General features: G+C 39.5%; 1 protein-coding gene across 3 annotated transcripts in view; it reads right to left on the reverse strand.

The window, feature by feature from the left end:
• slc12a5a (solute carrier family 12 member 5a) overlaps positions 1-24,947 on the reverse strand; it is a 149,846-nt gene that overhangs the window by 15,254 nt on the left and 109,645 nt on the right. For all 3 annotated transcript variants that reach the window (XM_027279551.1, XM_019258175.2, XM_019258177.2), the window contains exons 4-10: positions 17,926-18,072; positions 8,868-8,922; positions 7,422-7,552; positions 4,023-4,270; positions 3,348-3,562; positions 1,025-1,192; positions 796-894 (exon numbers count right to left, since the gene is read on the reverse strand). In XM_027279551.1, the coding sequence (XP_027135352.1) occupies positions 796-894; positions 1,025-1,192; positions 3,348-3,562; positions 4,023-4,270; positions 7,422-7,552; positions 8,868-8,922; positions 17,926-18,072 (1,063 nt within the window). The remainder of the gene's footprint in view (positions 1-795; positions 895-1,024; positions 1,193-3,347; positions 3,563-4,022; positions 4,271-7,421; positions 7,553-8,867; positions 8,923-17,925; positions 18,073-24,947) is intronic.

The raw sequence follows: 24,947 nt of genomic DNA on the forward strand, positions 1-24,947 counted from the left end.
AGCAGCCGAGTAATGTTTCAGCTGATAATAAAGGATAGAAAAATCCTCAATTTGAAAAAATCTTTTTGCACCATTGTTTTCTAATTTAGTAATCTTCTATTTAAACCATGTGTCATAACTATCCTAGCATCTTCTACATCTGTTCAATACTTTTTTTTACAAAAGAAGAAAATTCAATATTCGATAAAATATGAACATGTTGGAGGATTCAGAAGTCTTTGAGAAAAAAAGAGAAAAAGCTCACACTTAACCTGCGGCAACAAACTGATTCAGTTACCATGCCACCATGATTTAACAAAAGAGAGTCGGCGTCATCTCCCATGAATGATACAGACATACTTTGGGCCAATCTGACAAACAATGCAAAAAAAACCTTTGTAAAAATCAGACTGGTATTGTAGCAGTTAAGACCTTTCACAGTTTAAAACGTTGACCTTTAATTATTGTGCTCCCTGCAGGCCAATCAGTGTGTTTTTGTTACAGCGGAGCCAAAGCACCACAGTGCATCATCCCTTCAAGTCCTGTCAACATCGGACCAGTGTCACATATCATCACTGAGCTGAAAATACAATGTGTGTGAGTGTCTGGCTGGAGATGCCTAGTATGAGCAAATTAGGATTTGTGGAGTACAATCTTATTTATAATGTGCTTTCTGTGCTCTTGAAACAATATATTTAATTCAAAAAGTGGTACTTAAACAAAGTACTTCAAACTTGTATGGAAAACAAAAATACTTTTGTAATCATGTGCACAGTGACCCTTGTTATCCTGCAGGGGGCAGTAGTAAGAGGATACAGACAGTGGAGGTGGTGGTGATGGCTGCAATGGTGCCAATGGGGATGGACTTCTGGGCATCACGCAGGTCTCCTGAACGGTTGGAGCCGGCCATGATCCCTGAACAGACAGTTGAGATGCAAAAATTGTCAAGGTCAAGGAGATTCACACACATACAAACCCAGAGTGTGTTGAAAGCAGCAGAATATGACACACACTAAACAGATAGAGAGAGAAATTCAATTTTAACCTGTCACAGAGGGGAAGTAGATGCCGACTAGCAACGTAAAGAAGCTGGTGATGTCGGCCAACACATAGCGGTTTGAGTTGGTCAGAGGGTCGTCCTGGTCTTCCGCTGATTCCATATTAATTCGGGCAATCAAATCCCCCTTTCCATAGTAGGTCGCAAACAGGTTCTCTGGATGGGGGAGAGGGAGAGGGAGGACAAAACCAGCTCATAAACATGCTCTCATTGCATATGGCTAAACAGGTAACATATTTTAGATTGCTGGTCCGGTGCGTAATATTTAGTGAATCAATATATCCCAGGTATCACTTGGCCCTGCACTGACTTGTCTTCAGCCTGCTTTTGATGCCTTCCTTAATCGCAGACTAGTTCTAAATGCATAAAAGAGTAAGAACATGGTATTCTCCACCTCCACCAGTAACCCTGACTCTCCTGATATTAATATTTGAAACGGCAGCCCTATTGCTCTGGCTGAGTCATACAAATAATTCTAGCTTGACAGCTGACTATCCATGAAGATTTATATTCAACATTTTACTCAAAAATTAAAAAACAAACTGGGCTTATTGTATCTTATTAAAGGTTGTCTGTTTTCCTCCAACCGTAAAACTATTTTGTAGTCAAAATTCATGTCTGTCCTCGACTATAAAGATATTCTGTATTGTGATATTCTGTATTTGTCACAGTGCGTTACGCTTCACCACAAATGACACATTTTGTATTAATCATTGTTCACTGTATGAAATGGTTGGTTGGACTTCCTTACAGAGGAAATAGATATTTATTTATAAAGCTCTACCGTTAAAGCTTTAAAGCTACTTCACATCTCTACTCTCATTTAAACCTCAGACATCCCTCATGTATGCTGTGCAGAACTGGTTTCATGTACTATCCAACCTTTTAAATGACCCGCAAACTGCCCTTAAACTGCCCCTTTTTTTTTTTTTTTTACAATTCTTGTCACTCTTTTTAATTAATTGTTTATTATTGTGTTGTTTCTGTCTGTGTATTGTGTTTTAAACATGTTTATTGTTTTGATGTCTGTCTTGGAAAACCTCTATAGGAAGAAACTACAGTGACTGCGAAACCCGAAAAAGACAAAAACAAAACAAAAACACCAGTGTTTACTTTGTCTGTTCAGGGCTACTGTACTGAACATGGCAGTTCATTTTTGTTTGTGTTACGTGTTTGTGTTTGTGTTAAGTCATTTTATAGGGATCTTGATACTAAGCTCAGCCTTGAGCTGAATTAGCTGAGGACTTACAACTCCAAAATGCCTGTGCTCACACTGAATCAGTGTATTAAAGGGGCTTTTCTCACAGCACAGCTCAACAGAAAAAGACCCTTTATGGACAAAGTGAAAACATCTCTGCACAGTGATCTGAATTAATTACAAAATACAAACTACATATTTGCATAAGCATTCTCCCCCTTTAATGGGACACAGTTATTACTGGTGCAGACGATTGGTTTTGGAAGTCTCTAATTAACAGAGAGTTAAAAAAAAAAGCCACATTAAATCTACTTTGAGTCAATGTTGTAAAACAAAACAACAAACTTCAGAGGGGGGTGAGATACTTCTTATAGGCACTATATTAACCATTGGCTCCCAAACATGGATGGGCTCACTGTTAGCCCTGTAATGACTACAACAGAGACACATGGTTAAGCTCGCTCTGGGCTTTCTGCAACCAAGGTTTTAGTTTGCACGGGCTGACAAACACAAGTGCTGTTGTAGTGTTGCTATTTGTGAAACTTTATCATTTTATAGAAAGAAATACTGTCAACCCCGCAACAACTGGTTTATCTTGTAGCACCCAACTGTGTGATATATAGGTGGAGTGACCAACAATGATGGCATTCACATATTGAGAGCGAGAGACCAGATGTTTTTTCATTTAAAATGAAAATTTCAAACATGACATAATGGCAACTGCTGTGAATACAAAGTGTAATATAGAGCTTCTTTGTACATTCAATTCAAATCAACTTTATTTATATAGTGCCAAATCCATTTCCATACAGAGCAGGTCTAGACCGTACTCTTTATAATATTATTTACAGAGAAACAACAATTCCACCATGAGCAAGCACTTGGTGACGGTGGTGAGGAAAAACTTCCTTTGCATATTTCCGTCTTTACAGAATTATCTAGTTTCACAAAGCTTTTTCTCATTTGAGGAGAGAATGCCACACTGCCAGTAAACTTTCTCAGCTACAAGGCAAGAGACAGAAAGACATACATAATTGTGTACTGGTCATCGATCGTGTGTATTTGTGTGCTCACTTTTTGAACATTATACAGATCAAAATGGGATGAACCAACCTGCCAGGATTCCGCTGGTCACCCCCGGGATGCCCTGGATCTGAGACACGTTGTTGGCTGTGAAGTACTTGTCGCATGTAGCATTGAGGAAAGGTGAGTCACAGAACATGCGCCACAGCTGGGTGGTGACAATTGTCCCATTAGCTGTCTCAGTGGTTTTGGCACACACATCAAACGACTTCCACACCAAAGTACGGTTGCCCAAAAGACACACACTGCAGGGAAGAGAAGCACAGAATGTCTGTCAGGGCATTGTTGTAGTGGTTGATGTGTTTGTGTTATGTGTAAGCATTTAACTTTGACTTCTCTAGTAAAGATGTGACATTAAATTACTACATTTGTTTTCATTTTCAAACTTTAGCTTCACACAAGAATATCTCCCCAGGAAGCGATGAAAATACAAATACACGTGTTCAACAGCATCTCCATGATGATACTTCAGTGTCCAGCAGAATTTAACTACAGTAATAACATGCTGAAAATAAAACAATTGGCAAACAACAAATCCTACAATTTTATTAGTTTGCAACTCTTAAATCATCGCAGATGGCTTACTAGCATCCGATCAATGTAGTGACTTCTTTTCACAAACCTAGCGTGTCTTGTGTGTTTGTATCCTGCATCAGATGTGTGTGCCCAGGTGTGTTAAGCTTATATTCTGTTGTCACTGCTTACGGGAATTCTGGAGGATCGAGCGCTGTCTTGATGACCCCAGCGTAGACGGCGAGGATGGAGAGAATGACGCAGGCCAGAAACACCAGTGCCAGCTTGTTGACGTACTTGACGCCGACAAACACCACCGTGGCCATGGAGGTCAACAGGATGGTCCCGTACACGCGCATGTTGTTCAGCAGGGCGGCCTCCGCCTCGGCACCCTCCAGGCCCTCCAGGGGGAAGATGGCCGCCTTGGGTGCTATGTAGATCTGAAGTGAGAGGAGTTATGTTTTCATTTGTTTTTCACAGGGAAAGCACAGCTGCATTTTTCTCATAAAAGTTCCATACAATCGCATTGTAGCTCAAGGGCATCTTGGGGGTAGTTGTTTGGGGAGTGTTACTCATCCACTTTCCCTCCTCACTTTTCCACAGCCTGTCTGGGGATTTAAACTGGCAGATTTCAGGTCATACGCTTGCTCTTCTACCTCATTGTTTACTGCTGAATTTAATAAATTTCACCCTGGGTAAAATAAAAAAAAATAAAAAAAAGCCGAAATATTATAAAAGATAGGTGAGAAAAGCATGAGGTGAGTGAGGAGGACAACTCTGCGAAGTGTGAAAGCATGTGATGCTCACATTAACAGCCCTCTACTGGAGCTTGAAGCAGCACACATAATTCTGCTATTTCAAGTCAGCTTAATTAAAGAACTCAAGCATGGTATTAATTTTCAAAATTAACTTCCATTACACTTTTACTACAGGCCAATCTAAGAATAGTCCCATCATATATATAAAATGGTAAACCCCTAATCAAGGCGTCAGTATCTGTCATCAGCTTTAGATGATTCATGGCGAAGCTGTTACATAAGCATGGGAAGTTCTCTTTTTATTCCAAATAATCATCTGATGTGCATCCAAAATAGTTGAATCACCATCGAGAGGAAATGAAATTGAGAAGAACAAGCTGGGAGTCATGGCTTATTATGGTCATTTGGTCATAATGGGGAAACTGGTCTGATGCTAAGAACGGCATATCACCAGGCAAACAAATCTCCTGCTTCACTGTGAACTGTTCATGCTTCCTAAAATAGCAGCATCAGTTTGTGTTCTTGGCTTGGGTGGAAGGATGAAACATATTCAAATCAGCCTCTCCAGATCCGCTCCTTACAATTCTGCAGGGATTGTTATTTTACAATGGAAACTAAGCCAGCTTTGACCCAGAAGACAGAATTAACCTCCAGGCATGATCAAACCCTGCATACCCATTAGAGGCATCCAGAAGGAGAATAACGGAATAATAATAAAAAATAAAAAAACACACACTGGTATGTTGATAACAGTGGACCAATAACAGTGATGAGAGCTGTTTCAAGGAATGGTCTTGTTACTCTGCCAGTGTCTTGATCGCTCGCTAATGCAGTATTTGCATAATTACCCAATAGTCCATGCAGCATGGGGGACTGCAGTGGAAGAAGAGTGGAATAAAAGGCAGAGGAGGAGGAGGAGGAGGAGGAGGAATGAAGATTGAGATGAAAGATCCCTGCATTTCATCAACTGATCAGAATTCATGCTGAAGAACACACATCTTGAGAAAAAATAGCTTCAAAGCGCAGTGAGGAGAAAAATAAACTGAAGGAGAAGAAACTCTATTTTTACAAAGGAGCACAGGATTTCGAGTTCACCATTAATTTCACTGCACTGAACTGTCAGTGTGTGCAGCAATCACAAAGCAAGATAACAGTCACATCAAAACCACTTCCTGTATTATATTCTGCCTAATTGGCTTACATATTATTCCTAAAAGTTATTAATGACGGTGAAACAAAGAGTAATAATCCTGTAGTTGTTGCAGTTTTTCTCTTGTTTATGCTAAATATATGTTAAAAATATAGATTTTAATATTTCTATCCTCCGTGGCAGTGAAGTGAAGCCTGTGCCAAAGTGCCAAAAACTGCAGTTCTTTGAACAGCCGCTTGAGGCTGGCTACAGATCATGTCAATCTCCATAAGCCCCCATGTTAAAAGGATCAACGTCACAGAAGAAATAAACATGTTTACAGCCTGGTACAAAACACAGTATTGGTATCTATAGCTAATTTCACTGTTCACAACAACTGTACTGAGGGAGAATTTTCATATAACTCACCCGTTCAAAGTATAAGACTTAAAGTTACGCATAATTAACAGCATGGCCGCTTTGATTAACAGGTTGGTGCAGTTATTGATGGCTTGTTTGAGCACCCACGCGTCACTCAGCCAATCTGCCGAAAAGCTTGTCTTTGCCGATCTTTAGATTAGCTAGGAGGTTGAAGAGGTAGGACTGCCAACACGGCGGCTCTTCAGAATCCTATGGGTGACATCACGGATACGACGTCCATTCATACTGTTAGTGACTTTTATATAAAAATTATACTCTTTGAAACATGAAGCTACTCACAACATACTTAGCTCTGCAATAAGATAACAAAATCTGCTTACAACCGCAGCTCTAAAGCCCACATGGCAAAGCATCAATCTTCTTTTATAACTTTGGTAAGAAAAAGTACATCCAAAAATGTATTCAAAATGTATTGTAATTGCTCCAAGAAACTACTAACACAGCTTTCCCAGCTTTTGACATGAACTGGACTGATATGACAGTCAGTACGAACTGGAAGAATATTCCCACTTTCAAACAGAAAATGCTGAGTTGAACACAATGAAGTGAAAACGAAATGGTAGTTCAGTCTGATTATAAGAACAGGCCAGGACTCCTTTGAAAAAGACATTTGAATATCAATGATGCTCTTTTTTCTGGTTAAATATGAGTAAAGAAAGAAGGAAAGATTAGCCATATTCTCAGTAGATAAATGATTGGTTTTTGAGAGCTTCTGTGCTGCTGGTTTTGTTTGGCTCTTTGCCTCGTATCATTTAACCACTTCCAATATTGGCACCGCTTTTCCTTGGACCACAGCAAAGGCCAACCAAATCTTTCATGTATAACCAGCACAATGTAATCAAGAGGACAATATTCAATTGTGGCAATGCTGCAATTGCTGCACTGTGGCATTGCCGCCCTCTTGAGAGTAGCTTTTGTGATAGTATACAAAATTGTCAAAGTGTGATGTTGTTGTTGAGACATGCACCATTTTATATCTACAATGTCTAATTTGAATATTTGTTATCAAGGTTTAGTCCCATAATCATCTTAACATTCGCTGGTTACTCCACCATACTGGACTCAACTCTTCTGGGTTTTCGATACCAATCCTCAACCACACACGCTGATATATATCTTGATCCAACTTCTCCTCCATGTGTTTCCGTTTGCCTCCAGTCACAAAATGACTGAGCCACCAAACCTGATGAACTCATACTGTAAATACTGTCAAAGGAATGTACAGTAAAATAGTGAGAGAGTAGTAGAGATGATGTTTCTCACCAGGAGGAGCTCGATTGCCCCCAGGATGTACATGGCTCCAGCGAAGGTGGTCCCCAGATAGAAACAGATCCCCACTGCTCCCCCAAACTCAGGGCCCAGCGAACGGGATATCATGTAGTACGAGCCTCCAGCTGCACACAAACAAAACAATGTTAACAAAGACACAAATTATGTGTGTTTATATGTAGTGTGTAAGTATATGATTTAAATGCAGTGGACATGCGCTTTAATGTGCAACTGTATGAATCGATTAATATGTTTTTCACTAATTTAAAGATCTTTTTTATTTTTTTCTTGTAATATTAAAGGTCCAGTGTGTATTTTTAGGGGGCTCTATTTACAGAATATGGAGGAAATTAAATATAATATGTGTAAATATATTTATATTACTGTGTAATCAACTGAAAATAAGAATCATTGTTCTTTTGTTACCTTAGAGTCTTTTATGGTGTGTGCCCTCTTCCACAGAGTCTGCCACGTTGAGCTGCCATGTTTCTACAGCAGCCCAGAACGGACAAACTAAACACTGGCCCTAGAGCCTTTTGTTTTTTGAGGGTTTTTTTTGCACATTTAGTGGCCACCGTAGTTACTGTAAGTGTGGCAAGGGGGATGCAATCAGCAACTGCATCACTAGATGCTACTAAATCCTACATACTAGTCTTTTAAAGACGCACATAAACTTGTTGAATTTAAGTTTTCAGCTCCAAAAAAATCTAATCAAAGCCAAAATCCACAAAGTACTCTCCAAACCAGTAACCAGTGAACCAGTAAATATTAAGCCACACCAGGATCATATTCCCATGGCCTGACAAATAATTAAACAATATAGAATTTGTGTAATTGTACAAATTAGCTTTTGTCATATTGCTTTCCATTAGTTGTAATTTTGGTAACGCTGTTTTTGTCACTGAGCTTTTTTTAAAATCAGTGCCTGTACATTCTAACGGTGTGCAAATAATTTAACTGAACATCAATAAATAGACCTTAATCAGCACTCTGCAGCAGCATAAAGGCTGGTACCAGTTATAACAGAGACAGTTATAATTGGCATACACTTCCACACTTCTCCACAAGCCTGTAATTTGCTCTGACCCCTGCTGTACGCACACCAACTGGTAAGACGCAGGCCATCATTACTATATAAACTCACATTATAAAATATAGCTATACTGGCATAATGTGTACATTAACGTGTCTGCATACAGATACAAACACATACATTCAGTTTTACATGTTGGCCATTTGGCTGACGTTTTATTTTGTATAATAACATTGTGCGGCGACAAGTTAAAGTGCACAAGATTCCAGACTAAAGCTTTAAATGTTTCTGGGGATATCAAGCTGCGCTGGGCGTAATGTGCCAAAAGCAATCAGTGAAAAGAGAAATTTAGAAGCGGACAGACTCAAACAGTGATGACTGTGTGGTGCCAGCGTCTGCTCACCCACCTGGCACTACTCCATTGGTAGCGATGGCACTCATTGAGATGGCAGTCAGCATGGTCTACACAGAGAGGGAGGGGAAGGAAAACAGAAAATTTGATCAGATTTACCAAATTCTCCATAATATTGTGAATATGAAGAGTTGACTGACAAGTTTATGATCCTTTAAAAAGTATAATTTGTTGTTTTCTTTAACAAACTATGTCTGAACTGTTTGACAAAGTGAAGAACTGGTTTCCAGCTGAAGAAATTAAGTTCATAATGAATATATATCTAACTAATAAAAGAAATAACAAGGATTCAAAAGGGAAACGTCAGACATGTTAGGAACTCCGTGGGGTTACACTCTGGTTTAGCTGTAGTTTGAGCTAAATGCTAACAGGCTTTGCTCACAATGACAATGCAGGTTTACAGAGTTATAAGACTTGATGATGGAGTTAGAGGAAATGTTAAAGGATCCCCAACGTGATTACAATTCATCCTAAAGGGGAACATGAATATTTGTACCAACTTTTATGGCAATTCATCCTGTAAATAGAGACATAAGTAAAAGTAAAAAAAAAAAAGATCTGCTGGTGGAGATAAAAGAAAAGTCAGTAGATCACTTAAGTCATGTACCAAACTTCATGATAAATCACCTCAATAGTTGTTGAGATATTTACCAAAGGGGACCAACAGGCTACCGACACTAAATAGACCCTCGCCGCTACACAATAAACTGTTTTTATGTTCCTAATTTAAAGTCATTCTGCCATTTAGTAAAGGTCACTGCCACTTTTAGAAGTTAACTTTCCATATCTTCATTTCCAGCGATCACCGTAACAGTGGCAGGCCTGTGGTAAAAAAACATCCAAATACCCTGTGATGGACGTTACGTGAGGACAACTCCAATTTATGCACCAGTGCTAAATGCTAAAGCCGACTGGTTGTTGATTAGATAAATAATTATGCCACGGGGGCCTGTCAACAGCTGTCAGAGCACATTCAGACACCCAGTGACAACTCTCATGTAATTCCAGTATTAAGCGAGAAGAAAAACACCAGAAGAGATGTAAGGCCATGCTAGAACGGAGATCACTAGTTGCCTGTAACACAGAGCCAGCCTTCACTGCCCTGCAGAGGAAGAGAGGGAGAGATGCAGGCAGTGCGAGGAAGAATGGTCCAGAAACATGACGGAGTGAGAAATAGAGACATAGAGATAGCGTGTGCGACAGAGATAGCGTGTGTGACAGTATTAAAAAGACAGCATTAAGATTTCATTATTCTTTCAAACGCTATTGTTGAATTTCTGAGTGTCTTTTTACATTGTGTGCACATGAAAGAGAGCGACAGAGACAGAAAGAAACACGAGAGACCAGACTGGTAAAAACAAATCACTGTCATCTCTCAAAACAACTCCTACCTTTACTTTTCTTTTTCCCTTTTTATTTTTCTGTAAATTCTGCCTCTGCTGTAATTATAGAAAGTTTTCCAACTTTATTGTGCCACTGCTTTCTCTGTTGTTTCTGTGTTCAAGACTTTTTATAGTCCACATTATTTTTATGCAGCTTCGACAAAGTTTTTGAACATTTCCACATGTCTTTCATGGGTATAATTCTACACATATTCTACATTTACAGCAGCAGCAACATGGTGCAGAAGGTGAAGAAGAAGGCAAATAAAATTTGATAACCAACTGCTGCATGTTCTCTATAGGAACTATAGGCCAATGAAAAATCCAAGGGAAAACATGTCACATTACAACAGCGTAAAGGTATGTTTGATTTTGTAGATTATTAATCAGAGCCTGGCAGATACTTCATATTATTCAGTAAAATTAGTTCAACTCATAATAACGTTCATGTATATGCAGTCTTTTTCTGGCCCAGATTTAATACATTGGTGTCGAATTGTTAATGTTGCTTAAAGATGTTTTTGCCAAACTGAATTCACTTCAGATTCAGTTAACTATAACGAAATGTTCACAATCACAATTCTTTAACGCGATATGTTATGTTAATATGTTTGAAGCCAAGTATTGGACAATAAACACTTTAGAAAAAATTAAAACTCTCAAATATCAATATCAACTTTTAAAATACAGTATCACCCATAATTCAACGGTTTATTGGGTTTAATGAGTTTTACTTTTGACATACTCGATGCTTAGTGCTTTGGTACTGAAAGGTGCTGCATCCATAAATGTAACAATACTATAACAATTATTACTAATATTAATAACAATCAATAATAACTCTAACAATTATTACTAATATTAATAACAATCAATAATAACTCTTTTTTGCTACCTTATCACATTACCATGGTGTTCTTGGATGAAATCACATTATTTTTATTTAGTTTTCTTAGACCAGTAAGAAGAAAAAAAAAACACTAGAGAGAGTGAGATCTATAATGGAAGTGTGGTGAGTCCCAGCCGGTTATGTTCGCCTATCATTACGTCCGTCTCTGTGAAGACTGTAATGTGGTTAGTGTCACCTGAGGGCCCGATGGACTGACGATCAGGAGTGAAGAATGAGTGGGACTGGGCTCCATTCCTCTCTGTAATCTGGTCATAATGAGGCCACAAGCTCTCCTCTCACCACAGCAGATAAGACAGTAATTGTTTAAGTGTTTTATCTGATGTGGGAAGCGGCCATGTAGAGGTAGTCCGTCGCATACTGACTCACTGAATCACCACACAACTGTACAGGACGGCCACCAATGGATTTATACGATTTAGACTTGGTGGTAGAGGCAGATATGGTTGGTGTACTGTACGTTACAGGTGAAACAGGACTCAGGGTTACATGGTAAGGTAAAAAGGCAATATGAATCAGATATATGAACATCAAAATTGACCCATTTTGACGTTTGACAGCAGTAAAAATTCCCTACGTCATTCTTTTAATCTGAAATTTAATGACTTTTCCTAAAGTGACCCAAAATACATTTGAGTCGTCGGAAGACTAGAAAGGCCCTATATACTGTAAGTACAGTCCATTTCCCATTTATTGTAGATGTATCCTTTTTTGTGTCTAGACATATTTTGTCTGGATCATGACAAGCTCCAGATAGTATACAGTAGCAACTATGACCTTTTAAAACTCACACCAGCATTTTGTCTCTGGTGAGATTGGTAATTTCACTTCTCTCCTCTGTTTTTTTTTTTTTTTTGTATGAAATCCTATTTCTCACTTTACCTTTACTTTTAGCAGTGTCCTACTTTCACTGCACATGACCCTCCGGGCGTCAACTGCAGACAGGGACATTAACAAATGTCATCAATCAGCTGCTGTCACAAACACAGAAGATCGCTGTGACCGTCCTGCTAAGTTTGGACTCGTCTCACAAGGTCACACTTTGATTTGCCGCTCATGTAAATGAACTTCATGTGCCCTAAGGAGCAGATACCATAGACTAAATATCTAAAAACTCAAGGCTAACTTTCGTATCCTTTCGTTTTGTCTCAGATGATTGATGGCCAACTAGTCCAACTACTTTACCTGATGACTTTATGTGTGATTCAGCACCTGATTGGTGGACTAGCACTGGAGGCAGCAGTGCTCTGCAGGATATGCAGCGTCTTTTTTCCCACTGACCCAGAGCCTGTGGCCTGTTTTTATCGTCCCACTTTCAGGCAGTGCAGGTAACCTAAAACTGTGAAGGTTTGAGACTTTTCTTGAGTATACACCGTACTCTGGTTTGCTAACACTACCTTTCTCTATGAAGCCTGGAGTCAGTGCCTATACCTCCACGCTCACATGCCCCCACAAGCCCACTGGCTTCCTAGCGTGCCACTAGAAAACGTCAGATTATGCCACCGCGCCATCTGTCTTCTTCACATGAGCAACAGCTTACATATCAGATAAAAGATTTCCTTCCAAGGCAGTGTGAATGCTAGAAAAATTTGAATAATTGCTAAGCCATCATGATTATGGGCTGATCCCAGAGAACATAATGAAGACGCTAATTTTCATTTTTAAGAAAAGACCGCTCGCTGATATATCCGTGACACTGACTACAAAGGACACTTTAGATCTGTTTCTTCCCAAAGCTACAGACAAACTCTGTTCCGGCCTTTAGTCGACCTCTACAGTTGAGCGGAAATTGGTTTTGACAGGAATGGAGTTTTCGCGCTGCCCTGAGAGCGAGCTTCATTAGTATGCTTCATTACACAAATGCAGAATACTTTTGTTAAGTACAACTTCATCAATTCACTTACAATAAGTAAAGTAGAAGTCTATTTTCAGTGCACTGTTTGTCACTTGAAAACTCCTGTGGATGGTATACTGTAGAAGTCAAAAGTGTCAGGTGAAGGAGATGGAGGTGATTTTTTTAGTTTCAGACTGACATCGGGGGATCGAGACTGAGCGCGAGAGGATGAGATGCAGCTGTGTGAGAGGGAGGAGGAGGTGGAGGTGGCAAAGCAGGACAAAAATTGGATGGTAGGTGGAAAGAGAAGAAGCAAAAGAGAAGGAGAGAGAGGAAATAATGAGACAGTAAAATAAAAAAAAAGTGTTGGAGAAATTGAGGGAGAGATGAGAGTAAAAAATGAAAGGGATGAGGAGAGAAAAGCATCCTTAGCATAGCAAATAAATCACCTTTCTCCTCTCACCATTTGGATTCAAGACCTGGAAGTAATGAGGAAGGCCAAACAACAGATGACTTTCCATCTAGAATATTAAACCTCATTTTATCTTTGTGACAAGCCTGCATTCATTATCATGGCTAAAAATACACACATGCAGAGCATGTTTGAATATGTCGGCTCAGAGGAACGCTGTCTGAAGTCATATGCTCACTTTTAAAATGCGTGTGTGTGTATAATTTCATGGTTAATGGTATAATGTGTCAGAGCTGTTCCTCACAGAGGCGCATTTGTCGAATAATAATGATTCTCAGAATGTGTGCGGCTTCGTCGGCTCGTTAATGTTCTGTCAAAATGCTGCGTGACAGAAAAATAATGGTGTAAGTGTTGGACAGATATGAGCTGCTGTGATTGAGCGTCTAATGAAAAGTGCTCTGTCAGTGATATCCCATCATGCATTCATGTGAATAAAACATGGGGTCATGCTGTATATTATCAAGCTTTACAACATGCGTGATCCCGGCACTCTTCAAGTCCTGTGGATTTCACCGAGGTTGGGATCGCTGTATACATGCATGTACACACACACACACACACACACACACCCTCTCTCATGGTGTGTTGCTGACAATCCCTGGAGGGCTGGGTGGTTATGTGTTATGTAAGGAGCTCAGGATGAGAGAAGAGGTGGGGGTTTCTCACACACACCGTTCATGCTCAGGCTTATCGCCCCGGGGCTCTGCAATGAACATGGTGTGACTGATAAGAAATAAGTGTGTGTGTGTGTGTGTGTGAGTGTGTGTGTGTGTGTGTGTGAGAGAGAGAGGAGGGAAAGCGAGAGAGAGAGAGAGAGAGAGAGAGAGAAATGGTGAGAAAAAATGAGCAAGGAACAGAATGTGTGTGGTTAAATGCTCAGCGGTATATGACATGTAAAGGCATTTTAGTGTGCGTGTGTGAAAGTGTAAGATTGTAAGATTCCTGTCAAACTGAGTGTGAGCCAGCTTTGATCTTGCGCGTTTTGAAGCTATTATTAGTATAAAATTGAGCTCTATATTTTTAAAGCATCCATAGAATAGCTCATCTTTTAGAAAATAAATAAACTAACACGTTACCTGTGATAAAAGTTGTGTCAAATTCAAGTTCTGAGTTTGTCAGACCAAAGAAGTAGAAGAAGTGTTAATAACCCACCAGCCAAATTCGAATAATTAAAAATATCTTTCAGTTTATGAAATTAGGTGTCAAAATCAGGTAGTAATTTGTGTTCTCAGCTCCAGGACTGTGGGGGCGTGTCCGGTGAATGTGCTGAAGCCACGCCCACTCGTGGGAGCAGTCAAGCAGCATTTTTGAAGCGACTAAAACAGAAAATGACATGACTAACTTTTAAACACTCTGAGCGAGATGAATTAATCTCTATCTCTCTGCTATGGGTGCAGGGGTACAGATAGAGGGGGTATGCTCAGGTTAGCCTCAGTGTGTCATCGAGCCACCCTTTAGGACCGCCCAAAAAATCCTGAACTGAAAACTGGTGAAAAACTGTTTTACCTCTAACTCCACATCTCAGTAATATATCGTTCAGTCTTTTCACATGCTTATCATTTTCCAACATATTTAATGTATTTTGAAGGAAATCTCGGAATTACCATTACACAGACTTTACATGTCGTATCAGCTTTCAAATTAGTACCAGAATCAATACAAATACATACTGCTCTCCTTTAGCATGCTGTTTCAAAGCCCTCTCTACACTGTCACAGAGAAACATGATTGGGAAGCATATTGCCTGTGTGTCTGTGCAGGCAACTTTGCTATGGTTGGGATTTGAGGGGGTTGTTCTATAAATATACTCCGTGCTAGAGGAGAATCTAGGCTGCACAAACACACAGACATGCCAACATACAGTCCTGCCACGACACAAACGGCAAAACCAGAGAAAAGATACACAACCCTGACAAGCTGATAGACCTCACAGTTTGAATTCAGACGCAAAAACATAAACATACAGAATCATTCTTCAATCCTGAATAGATGAAATGTTAGGAAGTCGAGGAGGAGGAGACGCGTTATATGTTTCCTGACAATCAAATGTATCAAACAAGTCAAACACAATCAGTTTGTAACAGCAACTCGGATCCCTGACAGCAGCGCTGCCAATCCGGTGGGACACTGTCTTTTGTGATTCGAGTCTCAAGGCCACGACGGGGGTGTCAGTCCAACACCAAAGTCACTCTGACACATGACAGCTCCATGGCACTGACGTTAATGTGATCCAGGGAACATCACAGTGTGTCATCATCCATTTTGTTCTTTTTACAGATTGAATGGGACTGAATGGTAAAACTTTAAAATGCATCTGGAGCAATGAAAGAGCGGCCGCTTCATTCTTTCTCCATAACTCAAGGGGAACCTTGTTCGGTAAAAAAGCTGATGTCACGTGACTGCAGTTACAGCGACATCATACTTCACCAATAGTATGATCAAACTGGATAAAATAAGATAAATACTGCTCCCTTGAAATGCTGCCTTAATGAAGCTTGAAGCACCTTTTTAAAACCTTTATTTTACTAGGCAATACATTAAGAACGATTCCTTATTTACACTATAAGCCTGGCCAGAAAACACTTGTAGGGGGAACGAGGCGGGGGTAAGCAAACAAGTACATTAAACAAAAAAAGTGACTAAATAACACTTTAGAAAGTAAAAACAGTTACTAGGTTCCAAAGGCAATGAAACGTTGAAACACTAAAGTATGTTATGATGCCAATAGACTGCAGTGCTAGTCGCATATTGGTCCACAACTCAGGCAGTGATAAGGAACAATAATATAAGGTAGAAAACAAGAGGACTGTTATCATAAATTCTGTTGCCGATGCATGTTTTGCAATCATACGTGTGCATGTACAGATGTTTAGATGTGATGTGTCTGCAGATGTTCTTTTTTTTGTCATTGACAAATCACATCAAAATGACGGACACAGACAATGAATTTATCCTTTTAACAAATAAAGTAATCTTATCCCTCTGTGCCACAGATCTCCAAAAACTATTAAAAAAAAAACACATTACTGAGCCACGCTGTTGCACTGATTGACATGTTCCTTCATTACCATAAAAATAGGCACCGTAGTGTATTCTGAGTCGATCCCACATCCACCATCCTGCTGTCGTAAATACTCACTAGCATCCGAATATAGTCCCCAAGAAATGCACAATTTACTTCTATTGAGTAGCGTTTGCTGAAAACTACAATGCCCGCTGTTTTATGAAATTATGGAGCCTTTTAATAAAACATTTTTTTAAATGAAAGTACAAAATCATGACCAATTTTTCACGAGTCTTGGAGTGGGAATGAATGGGCTCATGGGAAACAAACAGACTATTACGTACATTGGTGGTTTTGGTCTTGGGATTTGTTGACAAGAACAAAAATATAGAAACTCACCAAAGTTATCATTTAACATGAACATATTGTTAGGAGTTTGCTGATTAAACTGGATTAACAATGCAGTTGTCTCAAAAATGTAAAAAAAAAAATATTACAGGAGGGCTGAAGAGACTCGAAATTATTGGTGAATGTTTAGTGTTTCAGTGCACTGGAAAATATCCTGCCTCCATTACATATCTTTGTCACATGGGATTATTTCTAAAACGTGTAGTTACATAAATAAAGAATATCGGCTAATATATTGGAATTTTACTCTCTATTATCAGTATCTGGCCCCCAAAAATCAAGTATCAGTCAGACTCTAGAAGAAACGTTATTTAGAGTCTGCATTTAGAGACTCTGAGACAATTTATGAGTCTTTGTGGAGGTTTGAAGGGCAGCTAAATCTTCAGACATGAAGAGGCTGCACAAACTAATCAGGAATGCCGGCTCTATGCCCGACCCGTTTTTTGGACTCCACACAGGAGGTGGGAAAGAAGAGAATTATGGCCAAGATATCAGCACAGAAAGGACAGGATGTTATATGTGATTTTATACTAGCATTTCATGATAGAGCAAATCTTCTTGTTGTGTTTTTTGGCTAATCTAGTGAATAAATTATCTGATAAATCAATGTACTTTATCGCATTTATGCAAGAGCCATATAAAAATGCTGCTCAGTGATTTGCAGCATTGCCCACAATGGCTTAAACCAACCAAAGAAGCAGTATTAAAGTGATTGTTGTATAAATGTTAAACTAAATTTGTCATAATCTAATCCCGGCAGCTCATTAGATTCTTTCTTTCCGGTGTCCTCAGTCCTCAATTAATGTAATGATAGTGAACATCTGGTATATTTTAGTACTGCACAGCTCATTACCCATCCTCTCTCTACTTCTATGTGTGCTATTACATGCGTATCTCCATTTTAAGGTCATACTTTAATGACACGTTCAAAAACGTGTGAACATCTCAATCCAGGATAACCCAGGTTAGCCTGCTGCCCTTTCCCCACCCACCGCCACACAATGCTGAGACCGAAGGGCTAAAGTAAAAGTAGGCAACACACTCACTGTTGCACAGCACATGAAGACGATGACGAAAGTCCCAATGACACCTCCAATTCCCACCAACCAGGTCATCCTGAGGAAGAGGATCACTCCGAAGATGTTCTGGATGCACGGCAGATAGACGCCCATCAGAGTGCCGAGCTGGGGGGCCTGGAAGAGGACGAGGGGAGACGTTAGTCAAACCTGTGGAGATGTCATCTTTGTTTCTACATTTCCCAGTCACGACTTGACTCTGCCCACACTGTGACACAGTTTTTAATTGATAAAACTTCAGGTTTAATTTGAAATCTATCAGCTATCCGACTACAGGAGGTAAATGTTTATCTAAGTATCATTTGCTTATTTGCTATAAGCCTGACTCACCAGATGTGCAGCACTTACTGAGTGACTCCTGCTTCACTTTGGGCATCTACAAGAATCGATAAAAGTCAACACACCAGCCGTGCATGCTGGGAATCACAGTGTGAAAATTTGCTATACTTTCTGTGTCTTATCTTTTTTTTCTCAGAGGGTCATGTGCAAAGAAAACACACCACAGATGGTCACACTGCCATGAAGGCAAAACACATTTACTTGTAGGACTTCACAGATTGTTAGTTTCAAAGACCCAATTTGTGATTGTAATATGGTGCTCTGGGTTAAAAAAGCTTTTTTTATTTATTGTAAATATTTGCTTTTTTCAGTGTTCTTTCATTTATTCTTGTTACTGTTGTTGCTTAACATTCATTTTAAACTGTACAATTTAAGTATTTAAAAGTTAAAAGGCTCAGTTCTTCCATCTTCATCATCTGGCAAATTATGCCTCTTAATTGCTGTTTGTTTAATTTAAGGAATCCCCACAATGCTTTCTGTAAAACCTTTGTTGATTTCCAGAACAATAATTACTTCGAGTCAAGGAAACAAAAAAAAAAACTTTAAGATCAGTAGGCAGCCAGGGGACCAATCTTTCAGTGGACGGATGGATTATTATTTAATTTCTTTACAGGCTCATTGCAGTGGATTTGTTCTAGTTGCTTTTGCTGCAGTGCTGTCCCTGGTGTAGATCAGTGGACAAAAGGAAAGCTGCTGTACGTCCTCGTACACAACAAGAATCGGTTTCATGGCCATTCCATCAAAGGCGATTACTGACACTTGGAGACTGAAGAAGTATTTTGTCGCAATTCTGATTGATTAATAGCAGGTTTCTTTACCTGAAGGTTTTTAGGATGTTCTGTGTGTGTTTGTGTGTTTATGTGCCTATTTATTTGTGTACAGTATATGGACCTGTGTGTGTGTGTGTGTGTGTGTGTGTTTGTGTGTTTGTGTGATGGCATTTATTAAATCTGAAGGACACATCAGGTGACCCTGTACATAATAGAGAAATATTCATTTCCTGCTCAAGGACAGCTTGGCCAATGAAGGGTAATTATGTCAATATCCAGCCATGACCCATTTTACCAAGTGAGAGCTCAGGCTGTCACTTCATTACATCACAGATAACACATGGACAAACCTTCTCTGCTGCATCTCTGAGCTTAAATGCAGATAAACAGGATGAATGGGAGGCTGATTAGCTGTTTTTGCCAGGAAAGATCTTGATACATGTGAGGATTTGTCGCACAAGGGTGTTTATTCCCCACATTATTATTTACAAGAGTTGTCTGTGAGATTATTTTTTAGGGTAGGATTTCAGTCTAAGATGGATAAAAATAAAACTCCAGCAGACAACACAAATCAGACAAACTGGTTCTATATAAAGCTCTGAGGGCTCTGTCCTTCAAATCAAAAAAACTTTTCACCAAACAAGAATGTGATTGTATTGATGCAAAACATCTACAAACAGTCCTAATGTCCTAAGTATCCACTATAGCAGTATGTGCTCTCAAAACTTTCGCCATGGATGAAAAGAACAATCCCACAATGCAATGCCCCCGTTTTATAGATGATACAATTACTGCTGACAACACAAAATCATGATACCGTAAGTGTCTAAAACCTCAATTTACTGCTCACTGTTGAGTAAACGATTAAGAGTTTATGATAAAGGGGAGATAATAAAGTAGTGAATGAGGGAGTAGTTTTGAAGCCAATGTTTTTTAGTGAGTGTGTCTGTTTTGTTTGTATCGTGCATAAAACACACATGCACAATCACATGGGCGCTGTAATTCCTGCCATCGGTTTCAGGCTCTTCTACTCAGCAACAGCTGGTATGGGGTAACATGCCAAGAAACGTAACAATGTGCCAACAAAGACAGTGAAGAAGAAGACCAAACAAACACGGATGGAACCACAATTTTAAATATTTTAAAAACTGGCTTTGCTACTGTTTAGCATTGAAGCAAATGCATTCATTAGATTTGTAAGACCTCAAGGATAGTGAGAAAAACTAAATGTATACACAGCTCCACACAGAGCCTTTAATACTGCATACTGCAGTTATATTTTGTCGATCAAATCTGCACTAAAGAAATAACAAAATATGTTCCATTATTAGACTTTTAAAACTCTCCAGTCCAGGATCAATGTTGAGTATCAGTTGGACTGTAATCTTTAATCTGTTAATCTTTTGTCTTGTGTCTCCAAAATGCATGATGAAATAATGATAATGATTTGGAAAGTACCTTAAACACTGGTTGGTTATCAGCGATGGCTTCTAATTCTGTTTCTTTAAAAGTGGTGATTACATTTGCTGAAACCCAATGGACACTACACAAGATGGAGGATTAAAAAAAAGCCCTGCAATAGGTAGCGACAGCAGATGTTAAATTCATAAACCACACTTTTAATCAAATCATCCTGACAAGTGGCTGACATCAAATGAATAATATTGTGTCTGATGCTACAGTATGTGATTTGTTTTGGAGAGGCTCGCTTTCCGGCATTAATAATGCACTGTTTGCAGGAGAGGAGGAGAGAGAGAGAGAGACAGAGAGAGAGAGAGAGAGCAAGTCCAAACAGGTTTTGCAAATATAATTATCTTCTAATTTCCTTTAGATAAACAACAGAGCAAGAGCTCACACTCTGAACTGTAATTAGTGAGCTTATCGCTTTAGAGACCTGGCTGTGAGAACAGCAAAAGGCTTTTAGACATGTCGAATCATATCATATCATATTATATGCTATGTGCACATATACTGCATTTATTGTGTCACATCATTATATGAGATTACATCAGCATGTGATATCCAGTAGTGTGACAGGTATGCAGGCAACTTATCACACATGTTGTGCAGCCAACTCTGGCACCTGATTCTTAGCTAACTTGATATACTACTTCATATAATCTTAACTTTAACTTTTTTAACAAGATATTCACTGTTAACAAACACGTTGACTGCATTTCCTTCCTCATAAAACACAATGAAAGTTTGAAACCTGCATTGCTTACATACATTTTTATATGCAAGCATTCTTATACCTCTCTGCATTCATTTGCACATTTCTGCTTCTTTGGCGCTTTACTACCACCTGTTGATCAGTGGAATAACACGAAACCAATGGCAGGAATGTGTATCAACCAGGCGGCAACCTCCGTGGCTGTGAAATGAAGCCAAGTTTGGAGAAGTACCAAAAACTGCAATTCCTTAAACAGCAACTTGAGGCCGGCTACAGAACGAGTCAATCTCTTTAAGCCCCATGTTAAAATGTTCAACTTCACAGCAGAAATATGAAAAATGTTCACAACCTGGTACAAAACTTTTTTTGAAGTTGATAGCTAATTTCCTCGTTCATGACCACTGTACTGATTCTGAATTTCTATTTAACTCACCTGCTCAGATTACATTAGGACTTAAAGTTATACATAACTAATGGTGTGGCTGCTTTGATTGACAGGTAGGTGCTGTTACAGATGGCCTGTTTGGGCACCCAGGCTTCATTCAGCTTGCCTCAGGTCCACCCACAATCCACGCCTTTGCCCATTTTTAGATTAGCTGGGAGGCAACGGAGGCAGGACTGCCAAGATGGCGGCAACCAGAACTACCACAATCTGAGCTTGACAGCGGCTCTTCAGAGACCTGTGGGTGACGTCATGGGTCTGTGAATCCCGGGATTCACATGCACAAGCATGCGAGTGTCAAAACTCGAGTCAAAAACTCCAGGGTGCGGGAAAAAATAACAAAGACTAGGTTAAATGTTTTCATTATTTGACTGTGTTCTTTTGTTGGACATGCACAGAAAGCTAAATCCATCAAAGCAAATTGCTTTTTAAGAAATTTGACACATTTGACATCAAATTTTCCAAAAATTAGAGTCAACAGTCTGAATTTTTCATTTATCACTTTCTAAAACACCATTAACTGCCTCTTGGTTTCCCACACAACTTATAATTGTGTTTTATCCCTTTTGTGATTGAATTTTTTATTTACCTTTATTTCATGCCATGTACTGTGTTGATGCCTATAATTGTCTTATTGAATTTTCTTGTGTTGCTTATGTTTTTCACACTGCTCTACTGCAAAATGAATTTCCTCTTGTGCAACAATAAAAACCCGAACTTGACTTAACTGTGCGTTATATTCTTTTAATGTTAATAGCAGCTCTCGTTTGTGACAGTGCATCACGTGTTTAGTTTCTCCTCTGTAGAACTGACATTAAACTTATCACCTTGCCTCTCAACTCAATCCTCACAGCAGGGAATCTCTCACCCTTCAGCCTCACTGTGCTTTAATCAAAGAGCTACATCATGGCCTCCACAGGGAAACAAACGTGTCCATCTCTGTCACCTCCCCCACCATATGATAATGATTTGCACAGTTTGTCTGTTGTCTAAGCTATGCAAATCAGATTGTGACTCACAGGGACTGTGCCCTTCAGTGTGGCAATGAGGATTTTTCATCATCTGCTTGTCAAAGGTCTTAATAAAGTTTGTTTTTTTTCCCATGAATACTGAAAACCCTATCTGGGATTCTTCCTTTGAAACATTTGTATTATCAAAACTCATGTTGGAGAATTAATCTAGGCTAGTTTGACAATCAAAAGGTGTAAAATCAGTTTACGAAAACAAAATCACTGAGAGCAGATGTTTCTGTGTTGTGTTGTGTGTCTGCATGTTTCAAACATGAGAATCTCAGTCAGAAAGAAAGAAAGGTAGATTTAAACTCACATTCACAGCAGACCACTATAAGAACAAAAGTTTACTTGAAACAACAAACTATTACGATTAAAAAAAGACCATATGGGTAATTTATTTGGTCCTCAGCTCGTCTGAAAATTGACCAAATATACCACAAGCTACCTCTTTTCACCTCCAAATGCTTTTCTTTTCATGACTTCCATACCCCCCACCGTAGCAATGCGGTAATTAAAAAGACTGAGTTACCATTGACGGGTCCTTCAGGGACTTGGTGTGTAATATACATTAACAGTCTGGAGTTGCAGGTAGAAAGGTACTCCTGCCATCAGCACTTTGTTGTTAGACTCAAAACTGCTGTTGCTGCAGAAAGTGGTCCGAGGTCAGTTTGTAATAACAAGTAAGTTATTAGAGGAAAAAGCTGTGAACATTTACATACTGTGGTGCACAATAGCAGACATAAAATGCTCAAAAGGACGACGGCTCTGTGAGTCCTTTCAAGGTTGTTGATTCTAATTAAAATGGATTTCTGAAACTATAGTGACTTCGTTTTGTGGCGTTTGAAGTCAAAAAGGTGAACACATGCTTCACAGCCTCTTTTATTTGGCCTTTGCAGTGTTTACTTTAAACAGATCAAAACAGAAAGAGTTGTCTGAGAAATAGTTGCACAACCTAGACTCTTGATTTTATCAACAAAAAAAACCCAAAAAAAGAAAGTAAAAACAAAAAACAAAAACAAATGTATGGCTTTGTAAATTCCAGGGGGATCCATAAAAGATAACGTCTTGGCAGAATAGTTTGTCAGAAAAGCTGTTGTTATTTTTGCCAATGGCTTTCATACATATCTGTAGAGCGACTGAAAATAATGATTACAGATCATACTAATCTGCCCTGAGAAGTGTGTAAATACTGTTCAGCATTACAACAAAAAAGGTGTTTATGCCCCACAACACTCCACAGGAGAGTAACATAACCAAAGTAGGCAATAACCCTCTCCAGACTGCAAAATGTCATTTTCCCCGCCTGTTCTTCCACACAATGGAGAACCACAATCAAGCAGACCTCGTCTGTTGGCTGCTGTATGAGTGTCTGCGGCAGCTCGCAGCTGAGTGATAAATTATAATCCAGATTCAACAATAGGCGGGCTTTGAAACACAGTGTTTGTCTGCTAGAAATCCTGTGTGTTACATAAGATGTACAGACACAGATAATAGATGCTGAGAGGGCTTACACCGAGCCTGAGAACCTGAGCATGATAAAACTCCTCAGTGGGTTTGTTAAACAGGCCCCAAAATGGAAAAATCTGGTGGACTGATGGATGCGTCTAATGACTTCATATTGAGAAATAGCCTAAAACTGATGAAATGTTTGTGTATGCATTGAATCAATGACCCTGTTGGGGGGGTGGGGTGGATGTTTATTGAATGTGCCGCTTTTCTATTTTCATTCAATTGGTGTTTCATTTGTTCATTTGTGGACGGGAATTGCAGTCCCGTCCACAGTCTGCTCTGACACACACACAGGCAGAATGAGTGTCTGTTTAATGGGCTGGGAGCCAGCAGAGTGATGATTTCCCCAGAGAGCGGGCCACCGCGAGCAAAGGCAACACAGACTACCGCAAAGCCACAGGTAGGCCAGCACAGCACCACTGAACTAGGAAGGAACAGCTGCCCTCGACCCCCTGGGAAGTGTAGTCAGCCCACTGAATGGATAGCTCAGGTGTGTGTTAGACACACAACAGGACCTTTCAATACATCTGCCGTGGTACCTACTGCAGATTCACTGCCTCCTGCTGCCCTAACACTTACCACTAGCCTCTCCAGCCTTTACATCCATCAGGAGCACTTTATTCACATGATCTACTGAGCTATGAATCCATCTGAAACAATATGTTTGAACTGAAGTGCATTAAAATAAATCTGACATTACTCTGTTGGCCTCCTCATTCCTTCACTGTGTTCATCAGTAAATCAGC

The sequence above is a fragment of the Larimichthys crocea genome, chromosome VI (genome assembly GCF_000972845.2).
Source record: "Larimichthys crocea isolate SSNF chromosome VI, L_crocea_2.0, whole genome shotgun sequence".
In the NCBI taxonomy this organism is placed as follows: Eukaryota; Metazoa; Chordata; class Actinopteri; family Sciaenidae; genus Larimichthys; species Larimichthys crocea.